This window comes from Pimephales promelas, chromosome 23 (genome assembly GCF_988280905.1).
Source record: "Pimephales promelas chromosome 23, fPimPro1.hap1.1, whole genome shotgun sequence".
Lineage (NCBI taxonomy): Eukaryota > Metazoa > Chordata > Actinopteri > Cypriniformes > Leuciscidae > Pimephales > Pimephales promelas.
Genome location: NC_142791.1, coordinates 20,697,044 through 20,713,709, shown reverse-complemented (window position 1 = coordinate 20,713,709; position 16,666 = coordinate 20,697,044). Strand labels below are relative to the sequence as shown.

Below are 16,666 nucleotides of genomic sequence, written 5' to 3'. Positions count from 1 at the left end.
ACCTTTAACGAAGCAGCGTAGCAAATGCACAGCCGCAATGGCTGAGCTGCAGAATATGCAACACGGCCGCCTCACATCCTGACGCGCTACAGGTGCGAGGGCCCGCCCATCGCTGCTTGCAGCTTTAATTTATAATTATAATTTGTTACAATTATATAGTGCTTTTCTGGGTACTCAAAGCGCTTTACATGGAAGGGGGAATCTCCTCAACCACCACCAATATGCAGCAAACACCAGCCATATTGCGCCAGAACGCCCTCCACACACCCGCTTACTGGTGGAGAAAAGACCAAATAAATGTTTTCTTAATGGCTTTAGGATTATTAGAAAGAAACACTAAATAATTAAATACTCAATCAACCCTGTCCATTAAATTTTGGAAGTAACTTTTTAATCAATTGGTTCTTTTGCCTTTTGTTTCTTAGGCCGTTATTGTGGAGACCAGCTACCCGAAGCCATCGTCTCCACTGAGAGTCGACTGTGGATTGAATTCCGCAGCAGCAGTAATTGGGTGGGGAAAGGTTTCTCTGCTGTTTATGAAGGTATAAGTCCACTGACCATTGGTCTCAAGTCTAGTTTATTTATAGAGCCCTTTCCACTACAAAGTAGTCCAAAGAGCTTTACAGTTAATAGCAGTCTACAGATAATAGCTAACAATAAAACAGAACACAAGACAACAGTCAATAGTAAAAAAATAATAACAAAAATAACAAAAAGCAGAGAGGAATAGGCACATATACATAACCCAACTGACAAAATTGATATTTTTAAAATACAATTCTTGAAATTGAGGGTGCAGATCAAATTTTAAATGGACTGCATTTATATAGCGCTTTCACAGACCCAATGGCCACCAAAGCACTTTACATTTTGCCTCACATTCACACATACACCGACAGCGTCAGCCATGCAAGGTGCCATCCAGCTGGGGTTAGGGGTCTTGCTCATGGACACCTCGACACTTGGACAGGTGGAACCGGCCATCGAACCACCAACCTTCCAGTTTGTAGACAACCTACATGAACCACTGAGCCACTGCTGCCCCCAGTCTAATCTTATGTCAGGTGGAAGGGTATTCCACTGTCTTGGACAATAGAATAAGCCAGTGCTTTAAAAGAGAGTTTTAGGGATTGCGAGAAGTAAACAATTAAGTGATTGTTAAGGTCTATTAGGCTGCATTTACACTGCAGGTCTTGTTGCCCAAATCCGATTTTCTGACTAAGACACCCCTCGCTGCAGCCTATAGCACGATGACGTAGCTGGATGGTCCAATACGTGTTGGACCCTGTATGCGCATGCGCATGCGCACTAGTCAAGTCAAGTCATCTTGATTTATAGGCTTTTAACAATTTAGATTGTTTCAAAGCAGCTTTAATTTAATGTAACAGATTGTTTTTGCTTTATAGCGGTTCATGAATAATGTTATTTTACAGCTAAAGTTAGTTTTGATTCTGTCGAAATGATAATTTGTTATTAAATTAGGGGATGACACCGTTCTCTCTAAACAGACTTTAAACGCGATCCTGTGATAAACGCTGATGGCACATGCACATTAAGAATTCATAGGCCTAGTTAGTGTAGAGAGTTGGTGAACAATCGTTGATCTTCCAAGAATACATTTATATGGTCACGAGCGAAGCTCTTATTTTCAGAGCTTTTAGAATAAAACTTTTTTTTTAAAAATAATTGCGACTTTTTCCTTACAATTGCGAGTATACTTTTCGCATACTGACTTTATTTCTCAGAATTGTGAGATATAAAGTCAGAATTGCTTGAAATAAAGCCTCAATCGCATGTTATAAAGACAGAATTAGGTAAAATAAAGCCTCAATCGCATGTTATAAAGACATAATTAGGTGAAATAAAGCCTCAATCGCATGTTAAAGACATAATTGCGTGAAATAACCTAAAGCCTCAATCGCATGTTATAAAGACCGAATTAGGTGAAATAAAGCCTCAATCGCATGTTATAAAGACAGAATTGGGTGAAATAAAGCCTCAATCGCATGTTATAAAAGACATAATTGCTAGAAATAAGCCTCAATCGCATGTTATAAAGACATAATTGCGTGAAATAAAGCCTCAATCGCATGTTATAAAGACAGAATTAGGTGAAATAAAGCCTCAATTGCATGTTATAAAGACAGAATTAGGTGAAATAAAGCCTCAATCGCATGTTATAAAGACAGAATTAGGTCAAATAAAGCCTTAATCGCATGTTATAAAGACAGAATTAGGTGAAATAAAGCCTCAATCGCATGTTATAAGGACAGAATTAGGTGAAATAAAGCCTCAATCGCATGTTATAAAGACAGAATTGCGTGAAATAAAGTCGCAATTGTGTGCTATAAAGTCAGAATTCTGACCTTTTTTCTCGCAATTCTGAATAACATAAATGCGAGTTTGTTATTACAAGATTTATTTTCCCCATGCTGTTATTATTTTAGCATTTTCCTTACTTATTCATCAATAATTACTTATAATTATTTAACAGTAGTATTATACTACACAGTTTGAACATCATCTCAGTACAATATTGAGCTTACATATCACTTAAAACCAATGCATTCGAATTATAATCAGAGATCGGCACTTGCGCATGCGATGCGTAAATGACGTCACCAAAACACACATCCATCCACTACGTATTGGACCATCCAGCTACGTCATCGTGCTACAGACTGCAGCAAAGACCTTTTGGGATTTTTTTGACGACCTGCTTACATCATCTTTTAAAAGTGACCCATATTCGATTTTTGCATTCACACAATACACTGCTGAAACTACCAAATGCAGACGTTCTGATGGTTCTGAACAGGGAAATTAAGCAAAACAGCACGAAATTCAATGGATGCAGATACGAATAAAATTATCCAGTGTTTTCTTTCCACAATATTTCAATAAGTCATCAAAACATACGGCGGAGAAAAAAAGAGGAGGCTCTGGCCATGAGCACTTAAAACGATGCCTCATATCTCGTGAAATGTCTTCAAAAACGGATTTATTTCTGTAACAACCCTGCATTTTTGCCTGCACTCTTCACCCCAAACACTCAAAAGACATGAAACCTCCGCATGTGCTCCACTGTGTGTATCCTTTCTTCCATCACGCGGCTCGCGTTTTTAATGACGCATGACTCGCATTTACTGGGGAATATCCGATTTGTCTGCTTACATGGCACACGCAAATGCACGTATCTGATTCATATCCGATTTATTACCACATATGAGGCCTGAATCCGATCTGAAAAAATCGGAATCCATGCGTTTTTTTCCTGCTTACACGTTCACCGGTCATATCCGATCTGTGCCACATGAGAGATAAAAAATCGGATTTGGGTCACTTGAACCATGCAGTGTAAAAGAGGCCCCTGGGTTTCCCCGTGCTGCCTGTGCGGAGTGTGATTTTAATCACGTTGCTAGGCAGTCTGGATACCATGGACCAAATTTTCGCCTCTGCAAGGGGACCAATCACAGAACGGGGAGGGAGCAGCAATGATGATGACGATGTCTGCGACACAGCGAAACAGTTTGTTTATACCTATAGATCAAACATGGCAGCAGATGCGAAGTTACCTTTCGATGCAGCTGTCACGGGGCTGGTCAAGGAAGACGAGGAGGAAGGTAGAATTAACACTAATTTTAATCAATGAATCTCAGGAACAGGCAGACAGGTTGACAGCGTGTCACACACAAACAATACCGGACAAGGGAGTGAAGGCAGGCAGGGACTAAATACACAGTGAAGGTGATTAACAAATGACAGTCAGCTGTGCGGGAGGTGATTAGTGTCCATGGTAACAGATGAGGGCGGAGAACTCAGACGAGGGGCACACGTGGTAAATGAAAACACAAAGAGAGTCCTGGGATGGTGACAGATCGCCCCCGTAGCAAAATGACGGAGGGGGAACCAGGGGAAGGTTCAGGTGGAGGACGAGACGATGGTGAAACACAGAAGAGAGGCTGGAGTGACGGGACGTTGAGGGGACGATGACGATTCCCTGGCGGCCTAGATGGAGATGGCGCGGTGCTTCCCAGTACCGACGGCCAATGGCAGAGATGACGGAGGGAAGAAACCAGATGGCGAGGGGACTGACGGTAGCTGGGGAATGACCGACGGAGACTCGGTGGCAGGATCTCTCGGCGCAGACGGAGAGCCGGTGGACTCAAGCGACGTCACCGGTATAGGAGACTCCGGCGACGTCGCGGCGACGAGCGCTGGAGCCGTAGCCAGAGTGCCCGAGAGCTGAGGTGGAGGTGGAGTGAGGGAGGACAGAGGAGACGCCACAGGGAAGGAGGAGCCCGCTGAAGCCAAAGGGGTGGAGGGATCAAGTGTAGCAGACTGACCGCAAGTCCGTGGCGCAGGCAGAGTGACGACTGACCAAGGGGGAGCCGGCAGGACGAGGGAACCCGCTGTAGCCGATGTTTCGAGGGTCTCAGGCGGAGGCGCAGGTGGGAGGAGCCAAGACGGAGCCGGCAGGTCGACTGGCCGAGATGGAGTGCAGAGGACCGAGGCTGGAGGCGAAGCCGTGGGATCCTCGAACACAGGCGCTGCGGATGGTGGGCTGACCTGCCGCTCGACGTCGGAGACTCCCCACGGAGATGGTGCAGGGCTGCGCACATCCAGCAGCGGCGAGGCTGGAGGACTGACTGGGAACGGTGATGGGATGGAGTGAATCAGACAGACGGCAGGACAGAAGTCATCACAGGATGGTTCAAAATATGAAATAGATGCCGATGACGGGTGGGATAGGGCGGGAACGATATCCAGTGTCCTGGGTTTCATCAGCCAGTCCTCCAGTTCCAGGAAATTAGTCCCCTCGTCCGCAGATGTTGGTGGCTCACACCCCTGGTCAGACTCCTGTTGGAGCTCCTCCTCCGGGGCGAGGGTCAACTCTGTCCCCTTCGTCTCGGGCACTGGTTGACGCGTCGCGGCGGGTGGTAGCTCTCCGTCTGCGGGGGGCAAGCATGAGATCTCCGCGGTTGAGGGTGGTAATTCCGGCTCTGGGTCTGGCAGTGTTCTGGATCGGGCTTCGACGCACTCCAGACACCGGGAAACGGCCTCCTTCCAGTCCAGGTTAGAGGAGTCTGGAAGGTAGAAGTGCTGGTGGAATGTGGCCCCGATCCAGAACAGGGTCTTCAGGGTTTCGTCATCGAGGGGGCTGGAGAGGGCAAGTGCAACAAAGTCTCTAGAAAATGAAACAAAATCCGATGACGACTCAGCTAGTGCGATGAACTCGATATTCATCTTGAATTTTGGGTCCGGTATTCTGTCACGGGGCTGGTCAAGGAAGACGAGGAGGAAGGTAGAATTAACACTAATTTTAATCAATGAATCTCAGGAACAGGCAGACACACACAGCGTGTCACACACAAACAATACCGGACAAGGGAGTGAAGGCAGGCAGGAACTAAATACACAGTGAAGATAATTAACAAATGACAGTCAGCTGTGCGGGAGGTGATTAGTGTCCATGGTAACAGATGAGGGTGGAGAACTCAGACGAGGGGCACACGTGGTAAATGAAAACACACAGAGAGTCCTGGGATGGTGACAGCAGCCTTAGATATAGTTTAGAACACAAATAAATCTCTTCTTTCTCGTCTAATTTCTTTCGCTCTGCATACATCATCTGTTATAATTGAAACGATTGGCTATGAGCTGTGTACAGGCGCATTTAATAGACATTCGTAGCACCCAATAAGCGGCTCTGGGCATTCGACCCAAAATATCCGTTAATTTTCAGTCACCTTGATTTGGCCCAAACATTTTAACTTCAGATTTAGTTGCATTTAGCTGGAGATGATTTTGTTCTAACCATCACTTCACCTCCTCAAGACAAAATAACAAAGATGAATGAGGATTTCATCCTCCAGATTTAATGGGCAAGTAAATCTGAATGTCATCGGCATAAAGATGATACGACATACTGTGTCTTTTAGAAACAAGACCTAAGGACAACAAAAAATAAAGAAAACAAAATAGGCCACAAAATGGAGCCTTCAGTAACTCCACAGTCAATATGAACTACAGAGGAAGACAAATCCCCAATCCTAACTGAAAAAGTCCTTTCCTTCAAATAAGAAAATCATTTTCAGACAGACAACTCATCTGGACAGATGTAGTGTTAATATGTGATGTCCTATCCATGGTTTCAGCTATTTGCGGAGGTGAAGTGAGAAGGGACAGTGGACAGATTGAGTCACCCAATTACCCTGATGACTATCGGCCTAATAAAGTTTGCACATGGAAGATCATCGTATCCCAGGGGTTTCATGTGGGCCTCATCTTCCAGTCGTTTGAGGTAGGGTACATGAGTCTTTCTTTTTAGGGCAGAAGCCCTGAAAGGGCGAAGGCCCTATTGTTTTCCTTGGGATTATTTATTATTAGGGCCCAAGCCATGAAAGGGCGAAGGCCCTATTGTTTTCCTTGGGATTATTTATTCTTCTTCTTGTTTATTAGGGCCCAAGCCCTGAAAGGGCAAAGGCCCTATTGTTTTCCTAAGGGTTCTTATTATTAGGGCCCAAGCCCTGAAAGGGCGAAGGGCTCGACAGCGCCCCCTGGAATGGGGTCCGAACACTTGGTCCATAAATCAAACACGCTTGCATGTAATAATATGAAACTCGTGCAATGGAATTTGAAATACTCCTCCTAGAGCTCTGATCCAAATTCGACGAAACTCGGTCAGCGTGAAGTCAAGACATAGAGGATGAAAGTTTGCGAGGGGATTTTTGATATCTCGAACGGTTTGGCCGTGGCGAGGAAAGGAAATTATGGCGAGAAACGTGAAACAGGAAGTGTGTCATAACTTCAGCATACATTAACTGATCTTGATGAAACTTCAGCAGTGTGTTCGCTGTAAGAGGACGATCACATGGATGTGACTATTGTGAGTCAAAGCTATAGTGCCACCAACTGGCAGCAGGAAGTGTGTCACTTTCAAAATGCTTTGAAATCACCCTCTTAATTTAACCCGATTTGCATCAGTCTTTATCTGTATAATATAAATACACGGCAGATGAAGACGTGTGAATGGATTCTTGGTATCTCTGAAACTGTTGCCGTGGCAACGCATCAATCTTTACCATTCTTTTAGGATGCTTTTGAGACTCTTAGCATGCTTCAAATTGCATGAAACTCGACAGACACATCACATTTATTCGCCAGGTGACATGTGCAAAGTTTCAGAAATGGGCATGGTGAGGGCTCAGTAGCACCACCTTTTGACAAAAGTGGGGTTGTTAGTTTTATCTACAGTTACAAAAATCAGTATGTATATTTTACTCCTCGAGCCAGGCAACTTTCTAATTGACACTCATTAGCTAGGACCCACAAAAAGTCAGATATGTTTGTTTGAATGTGGTCATGCTCTCTCTGAGCCTACGTCTCTGTCTCTGTCTGTGTGTGTGTGTTTGTAGGAGGAGGGGGCTTAACCATTTCACTGCTGTGTGTCTGGCCTGCAGACATTTCTTTATACATTTCTTAAGCCTGGTATGTTTTAAATAAGTTTTTATTTTAATTTTTATAAGTAAAGGCATAATATAACCAGTTTAATTGTAGTGCATTGACAATAGTTTTATATAATTATTTTATTAATTAAATTAACTTGGTCCATAAACGTGATCTGAAAATTTGGTCCATAAATCAAACACACTTGCATGTAATAATATGAAACTCGGTACACTTATAGATCACATCAGGCCAAACAACTTTCGTGCTCTCAGTTTTACGACAGTTCAAATGGAAGTCGGGAATTATGGGTTGTTTGAATAAATCTCCTAGGAGAAATACATCAAATTACAACGCATGTGACAACCACCAATCTCGGTGTGCATGAAGTCAAAACATTGAGGATGCTCAATTCCGGATGGATTTTTGATATCTCGAACGGTTTGGCCGTGGCGAGGAAATGAATTTTATAACTAAAAAAGGACACATAAAATGTGATAAAATGTTTGCTCATTTTACCTACAGTTACAAAACTTGCCACGTATATTGTTCTTGTCAAGCCGATCAACTTTCTAATTAACAGTAAGAAGCTCAGACCAAAAGAAAGTCAGATATTGTAGTTTGGATGTGTATCTTGTCTCTATCAGTGTCTGTGTGGGGAGGAGGGGGGGGTGCTGGTGTGTGTGTGTGTGTGTGTGTGTGTGTGTGTGTGTGTGTGTGTGTGTGTGTGTGTGTGTGTGTGTGTGTGTGTGTGTGTGTGTGTGTGTGTGTGTGTGTGCGTGTGTGTGTGTGTGTGTGTGTGTGTGTGGCTGACTGTAGATTTTTCCTGCAAGTCCTTGTCTTTTTGCATAACAATTTTGTATTTTTTTAAATGACAAAATATGCATATAACCCTAATCTTTTAAATGTATAGTTTGCTTTAAATAAAAGTAAGATAAATTGGTAAACAACAAATTGGTAATTGAAGCTGAATGAATTTAAAATTCATGTGCTATATTTCAATATATTTGCTTTCCTTAATATTGTAAAACACTAACCTCATTCTCATCTGAATTACAATTTTTTTTCTGTATAAAATAATACTCTGACTAAAAAGAAACATCAAACGTGTTTTTAGTCAATGTAGAATGTGTAACTTAAAAATAAACAGATTAGTGCTCTGTTTGAGGACAATCTTGTGTGGGGAGTGGGCAGGGGGATTTCTCTGTTGGGTGAGATTTAATTAAAATTTTTGTTTTTCAAGGTAGCATTCTAATCAGGTAAAGCAAGTAATATTCTCTGTCTTTATATATATATGTGCGTGTGTGTGTGTGTGTGTGTGTGTGTGTGTGTGTGTCTGTATTTGTATGTATATATATATACAGTATATATTGCAGAGCCCTCACTGATGCAAGCTCTTCAGCACACTTCTCTTCGACAGTCAAAGCGGGGGTTAAAGGGGTCATGAACTGGCTTTTTAAATTTTATTATATTATTGTCTGAGGTCAACTTATAACGTTTGCTTGGTTTTTGCATTCAAAAACATCAAAATGAACAAGTAATAGGCTATTTTGTATCCTGGTTGTGAGCCTACCTAAAAAACAGTCGGTTTGTATGGGCGTGCCGCACTGAAGACTTGGAAGTAAACACCCACTGCTGCGAGTGGAGAACAGTTTTGCATATTATAATGAGTTTAACTCACCCGTCGGTGCACATGGGGGAAAACGTCCAATGTTGTCAAATGGCGACTGGATTCGCCCATACATGTTCGACCCAGAGTCCGTGTGTTGCACAATGTTCCTGTCAGATCCAATATAGATGGCACAGCACTGTTCTTTACTCTTAATCGGTCTGCAAATCCAGTCTTGTTGACATATAGCGGGGTTAAGTACTTAAATATAGCTGGCGGTACCGCCATCCAAAGCTGACGGTACCGCCATCCTGGTGCCTTTAGGTAACTAAAGGTGCCGAGGTTGTGGTGCCACCGGCTTGGGCCCGTAATCGCTGCTCGCAGCTATATTTTTGTTTGTTATTTTCATGCAGTATTCTGTAACTAGCCTCAGACAGCACTGTAGCAAAGCTTCTGAAACCACAAGTGGGTCCTTCTCAGGAAATGCTGTAATTTGTGCACCATGTCCCTATGATTATTACTAACAGGGACGCAGATAGCACTGGGTCCCTGTTAGTGCTATCTGCACTAACATCCCCCTATCTGCACTGCAGTGCTATCTGCACTATCACCCCCCCCCCCCCCCCCCCGTTTCATAGTGACCCGATCCGTCTCCCGCCCTCACTATCCCTACGAAAGTCGACAAAAATCGGTAAACCAGAGGATAACCAGTGTTTTTGCTAGCCAAAGTTATTGTTGTGCGTGCCCCGACCCGATTCTGAAGCAGCGGCGGGCCGGGACACGCACAATAATAATCTACACCGGTCATTATTACTTTGTAGCCTACCCATGTTCTCATTACACGCTGTTCTGTTGTCAATAAACACACGATGCCATCATGCCACCGACGTGTGCTACGCCTACGACTCCTCTTGAGTGACGTCCCCGGGGTCCTATGAGGAGCTAGCTGCTTCATCGTAGAAGCGGACTTGTAACCATAGTGATCATATACAATTTATGACTGAGCGGAGTCTGTGATTTTCTGAACTAAAAAAAAAAAAAATCGACTGTATAAATGCCACATAAAGGCATCCCCTCGTTTTTATTTTTTTTAAAAACCAAACAAGTATTCTATGCATTTTGATTTTCACAGATGAGGACTTTTGCACTTTTGCACCATGCATTAAGATGAGTGGACAGAGGCAAATAAATAATGAATGAACACAAAAAGAATGGTTGGATACATCAAACAATTTATCGTCGTCAGGAAATAATGTTTTATCTAATAATTTAACCCACTGTACTGTATAAGTTGACTGAGGTATGTTCAATGTTGTGTAACCACTATAAAAATAATTATAATAAGTAAATTTGTGTAGTGCAAGGTTTATGCAAACAACAAATAAAGGCCTACTTTTGACATCCTCTTATAGCAGGAAATCATGTTTTTATTTTTATTTTATTTATTTTTTATTGTACGGCGCAACAGAGGATATAGATTCTAAAATTATGGGCTATGAAAAACATTTCTTAATATGTCATACATCATTTGTAAGATATTTCTAATCTATAAATTGCAACAAACTTTAATTAACACTTACATTTAAAATGTTTAGTTATTATTAGATTTTTTGAAATTGTAGTTTTAGCAATTAATTCTCTGCAATATGTTTTATTTCACATTGTTGTGAAATTCTATAGAGGTATAGAGTTTTAACTGAAAATATACTTTAAAATGTTGTCCTCCTGGCCAGCAGGCAATTTTTGATGACAGTAAGGCAGGCCCTAGTAGTCAGTCAAGAGAGGATCTGCAAGAGGGCAGCCACAGTAAAAATATGTTGTTGTTATTTTATTTTTTTATTTTTGCACATAGGTTATTTGCTTTTTTGTTCATAATGATAGACATTGTATGCTGAGATAAGCAAATGTTTAAATAATAAATACTTTGCTGAAGACATGGGTCATGGGTGATTGGAATACTAGTCAAATAACAGTCTGATCATGCATTGCTGGTGGTGATCAGTAAGGCCTTTTTTTCTTTTTCTTTTTCTTTTACCTTTGTTCATGGCTGTAATCCATGATTTCAAATAAGAATCCCCCATTGACTTTTTAGTCTTAATCATTAGCCCAAATAACGCAAAGTAACTACTTGAGCACTAGTTAAAGCCCAAATTCTGCAAAATAACGAATTGAGTTTAAATCATTTGCTGACAACTTGGTCCCCCCCAGTTAAAAAATCCTATCTGCGCCACTGATTACTAATATAAATATCAGCCATCTATCGTGTTTCACTTTATATACTAAAAATATTATATTATATTATATTATACAGTGGGGCCAAAAAGTATTTAGTCATCTGATTGTGCAAGTGATCAGATGTGCAAGTCAGATCTGATTGTACAAGTTCTCCTACTTAGAATGATAAGAGAGGTCTGTAATTTTCATCTGTCACGATACACTTAACAAAAGTGAAGGGAAGGACTCAAGTGCAGTGAAGGGATGATTTATTAACAAAATAAAACAAAACACAAAGCAAAAACCCACGAGGGGGAAAACATACTCAACAAAACATAAAACTGAACTTGAACTGAAATACCATACACTGACCATGAATAACACCAGGGAACAGGGGAGACATAAGACAAAGATCCAACACAGACTGCAAACATGAAGGAACTTAAATAGGGAACAAATCAAGAGGGAACAGGTGGGAGAACTCAAACACTAATCAGGTAACGAGGGGGAGGATCAAACAATGACAGGAGCACATGGCTCAACATAACAAAACCACCCATGTGCTAACACGACAGGACAGACACGTGACACTACCCCCCCTCAACGGAGCGGCTACCAGACGCTCCATCAGACTGGACGGGAGGGACAGACCAGGGCGGGACGGGAGGAACGGACCAGGGCGGGGCGGGGGCGACAGAGACATCAGGCGACCGGGGCGGAACAGAAAGTCCATAGGGCGGTGAGGGAGAAACACAGAGTTCATTGGGCAGTGAAGGAAAAACACAGTCCATCGGGTGGCCAGGGCTGTGAAGACCCCTCGGGCGGCCAGGCCGGTGAAGACCCCTCGGGCGGCCAGGGCGGTGAAGACCCCTCGGGCGGCCAGGGCGGTGAAGACCCCTCGGGCGGCCAGGATGGAGCAGATCTTTCAGGTGGCCAGGGCGGTGAAAACCCCTTGGGTGGCCAGGGCGGTGCAGACCCCTCGGGCGGCCAGGGCGGTGCAGACCCCTCGGGCGGCCAGGGCGGTGCAGACCCCTCGGGCGGCCAGGGCGGTGCAGACCCCTCGGGCGGCCAGGGCGGTGAAGACCCCTCGGGCGGCCAGGGCGGTGAAGACCCCTCGGGCGGCCAGGGCGGTGAAGACCCCTCGGGCGGCCAGGGCGGTGAAGACCCCTCGGGCGGCCAGGGCGGTGAAGACCCCTCGGGTGGCCAGGGCGGTGAAGTCCCCTCGGGCGGCCAGGGCGGTGAAGACCCCTCGGGCGGCCAGGGCGGTGAAGACCCCTCGGGCGGCCAGGGCGGTGAAGACCCCTCGGGCGGCCAGGGCGGTGAAGACCCCTCGGGCGGCCAGGGCGGTGAAGACCCCTCGGGCGGCCAGGGCGGTGAAGACCCCTCGGGCGGCCAGGGCGGTGAAGACCCCTCGGGCGGCCAGGGCGGTGAAGACCCCTCGGGCGGCCAGGGCGGTGAAGACCCCTCGGGCGGCCAGGGCGGTGAAGACCCCTCGGGCGGCCAGGGTGGTGAAGACCCTTCGGGTGGCGAAGACCCCTCGGGTGGCCAGGGTGGTGAAGACCCCTCGGGTGGCCAGGGCGGTGAAGACCCTTCGGGTGGCCAGGGCGGTGAAGACCCCTCGGGCGGCCAGGGCGGCGAAGAGCCCTCGGGCAGCCAGGGCAGTGAAGACCCCTCGGGCGGCCAGGACGGAGCAGATCCCTCAGGACCAGACACCGGCTCGGGAACAGGCGCTGGCTCTGCCTCCGGCTCGGGAACAGGCGCCGGCTCTGGAACTGACACTAAAACAGACACAGTCACAAGAACAGACACAAACACAGACAAAAATGCTGGGTCCTGAACCAACATGAGCTCCGGCTCAGGCTCAGGCACCGGCTCAGGGACAGGCACCGGCTCAGGGACAGGCACCGGCTCAGGGACAGGCACCGGCTCAGGGACACCGGACACCGGCCTCTCCAATATCCGAGCCAGCCGCTCCAGATAGTCCCAGCTCAGGCAGGCAGACGGGACAGGAGCATTATCCCACTGGACAGACGGGACGTGAACCGACTCTCGCTGGGCAGACGGGACGTGAACAGTCTCTCGCTGGGCAGACGGGACGTGAACAGTCTCTCGCTGGACAGACGGGATGTGAGCGGTCTCTCGCTGGGCAGACGGGACGCGAGCAGTCTCTCGCTGGGCAGACGGGCATTTCCTCCTTCTCCGTCCGTGACGGCGAGAAGTGGGTCCTGAACTGTCCCTATAGATGGGCGAAAATTGACTTGACCCAAATGAGGCGATGAAATAGTCCGGGCAATCCAAATAGTCGTCATCGTAATCCAGATTTCCCCAGTCAAAGTCCTCATCCTCCATCCTGCTGAGTCCTCAAGTTGGTTGGATCTTTCTGTCACGATACACTTAACAAAAGTGAAGGGAAGGACTCAAGTGCAGTGAAGGGATGATTTATTAACAAAATAAAACAAAACACAAAGCAAAAACCCACGAGGGGGAAAACATACTCAACAAAACATAAAACTGAACTTGAACTGAAATACCATACACTGACCATGAATAACACCAGGGAACAGGGGAGACATAAGACAAAGATCCAACACAGACTGCAAACATGAAGGAACTTAAATAGGGAACAAATCAAGAGGGAACAGGTGGGAGAACTCAAACACTAATCAGGTAACGAGGGGGAGGATCAAACAATGACAGGAGCACATGGCTCAACATAACAAAACCACCCATGTGCTAACACGACAGGACAGACACGTGACATCATCATAGGTACACTTCAACTATGAGAGAAAATTCAAAATGAGAAAAAAAATCCAGGAAATATCATTGTAGGATTTTTAAATAATTTATTTGTAAATTATGATGGAAAATAAGTATTTGGTCAATAACAAAAGTTCAACTCAATACTTTGTTGCATAACCTTTGTTGGCAATGACAGAGGTCAAACGTTTCCTGTAAGTCTTCACCAGGTTTGCACACACTGTAGCTGATATTTTGGCCCATTCCTCCATGCAGATCTCCTCTAGAGCAGTGATGTTTCGGGGCTGTCGCTGGGCAACACTGGGCAACAAGACTTTCAACTCCTTCCACAAATTTTCTATGGGGTTGAGGTCTGGAGACTGGTTAGGCCACTCCAGGACCTTGAAATGCTTTTTTACGGAGCCACTTCGTTGCCCGGGCAGTGTGTTTGGGATCATTGTCATGCTGGAAGATCCAGCCCCGTTTCATCTTCAAGACTCTTAGAAGGAGGTTTTGGCTTAAAATCTCACGATACATGGCCCTGTTCATTCTTCCCTCAACACGGATCAGTTTCCCTGTCCCCTTTGCAGAAAAATAGCCCCAAACCATGATGTTTCCACCCCCATGCTTCACAGTAGGTATGGTGTTCTTGGGACTCTGCATTCTTCTTCCTCCAAACACGACGAGTTTAGTTTTTACCAAAAAGTTCTATTTTGGTTTCATCTGACCACATGATATTCTCCCAGTCCTCTTCTGGATCATCCATAATGCTCTCTGGCAAACTTCAGACGGCCTGGACATGTACTGGCTTACACGCCTGGCAGGGGAACACGCCTGGCACTGCAGGATTTGAGTCCCTCTCGGTGTAGTGTGTTACTTATGTTAGCCTTGTTACTTTGGTCCCAGCTCTCTGTAGGTCATTTATCAGGTCCCTCCGTGTAGTTCTGGGATTTTTGCTCACCGTTCTCATGATCATTTTGACCCCACGGGATGAGATCTTGTGTGGAGACCCAGATCGAGGGAGATTATCAGTGGTCTTCTATGTCTTCCATTTTTGATTTTTTCACACCAACCTGCTTGCCTATTGTAGATTCACTCTTCCCAGCTTGGTGCAGGTCTACAATTTTCTTCCTGGTGTCCTTCGACAGCTCTTTGGTCTTGGCCATGGTTGAGTTTGGAGTGTGACTGTTTGAGGCTGTGGACAAGTGTCTTTTATACACAAATCCGCCGCGAACACTATGGGTGCCGCCATCTTGCCTGCCGCCATTACCGCTGTTACTGTTTCAGTAACAATACAGAGAAAATTATTAAAGGGACTCTTTTAGGTATTTTTAGGTATTTTATTATCTGAAATCAATATTTTTATTCATAAATATGTCCTCAATGGTGTACAAATACCTCTGCAAATTATCTGACTTATCCTCGTAAATGAAGAATTTATTATCTTTATGTACATGGGACGGGTAGGTTCACGGAGGCTTCCATGTCCGTTCCGCCATCTTGAAAAACTATAATAGCAGAGAGGGTCAAAAAGTACCACCAGCCAAACGCGTTTCCACAACGCGTTTTCGTTCAGACTCAGATCCATCATCACGTCACATTGAGAGGCGCATTCCCTGCAAGTTTAAACGGCTGCATTGCACTCCTATGATTGCTGATTGCTCTTTTGCTCTATTATTTGTAATGGCGGACCATATGCCGAGTCACAGGAGAATGCATCCTCCTCGCAAAAAAAGGCCAGACTTGAACGAAAAAGGAAACGTGACCGGAGATTGCAAAAAACAAGGCCATTAATTTTCGGATCGGGTTCGATTTTCTGCGTTTTTCGCATCCAGAGCCAGCATTTTGAGAGGTCTTTTGACAATTCAGGGCCGGGGGAGCTCGTCCTCAAATCATTGAACATATGCGCCGTGCTTTCAGTTTCGGTTTTCAATTCGATCAAGTGTTTATGTTCTCTTCTCTATATTGGATTATGAAATTAATAAACCTCCCCTTTCAATCAGATTGAAATTTAGGATCAAATAAAGTGTGATTGAGCAGTCTATTCGATAACTAATGTATTATTTGGGCACAATATACACAATACACAATAACAGCCTAGCTGTTCTGTCTGCCCAGCGCTTCCACCGGGCCGCGCGCGGGTGTGTGAGTGTTTGTGCGTGTGTCTATACCTGGTCCATACCAGACACACTGCCAGTCTCCGTTCAGAATCGATTGGTTCACGGAAATTGGTGGTCTTGTTTTTAATATGTGGTTCCAGAATCGCTAGCAAAGCATCAAACTGTCCCACTGACATTCTGAGGTAAATTTTGAATCGCTCAGGATAAATTTGCAACTCGGCGACTCCTCTCGGCGCAATTTCAGGATTGGATGGACGTAATATTTTCTCTTTCTTCTCTTTTCAATATGAGAGAGGGCAAAAATCATCCTCACTGCTTGACGAATCCATTTGGTATTTTTGCGTTTTTTTTCCCGCAAAGGTTTAATAAATACGCAACGGACTCGGTGTGCAAGGTTTCTATGCGTGACGAATTTTTAGGCTGACGTACACGAAAATACGCATACGAAAATTTCGTACTCAGTGTGCAATGGCCTTAAATATCGGGATAGCGTTTTCAACCGTGGAAAGAGCTAATGCAGCAGAAAGATTTCAGA

General features: G+C 45.0%; 1 protein-coding gene across 3 annotated transcripts in view; it reads left to right on the top strand.

The window, feature by feature from the left end:
* The window catches only part of bmp1b (bone morphogenetic protein 1b), a 117,031-nt gene that overhangs the window by 82,081 nt on the left and 18,284 nt on the right, over window positions 1-16,666 (top strand). For 2 of the 3 annotated variants that reach the window (XM_089126520.1, XM_089126519.1), the window contains exons 10-11: window positions 426-542; window positions 6,159-6,304. The exons of the other annotated variant lie outside the window; for it this stretch is intronic. In XM_089126520.1, coding sequence (XP_088982646.1) covers window positions 426-542; window positions 6,159-6,304 — 263 coding nt within the window. The remainder of the gene's footprint in view (window positions 1-425; window positions 543-6,158; window positions 6,305-16,666) is intronic. 3 annotated transcript variants of the gene reach the window in all.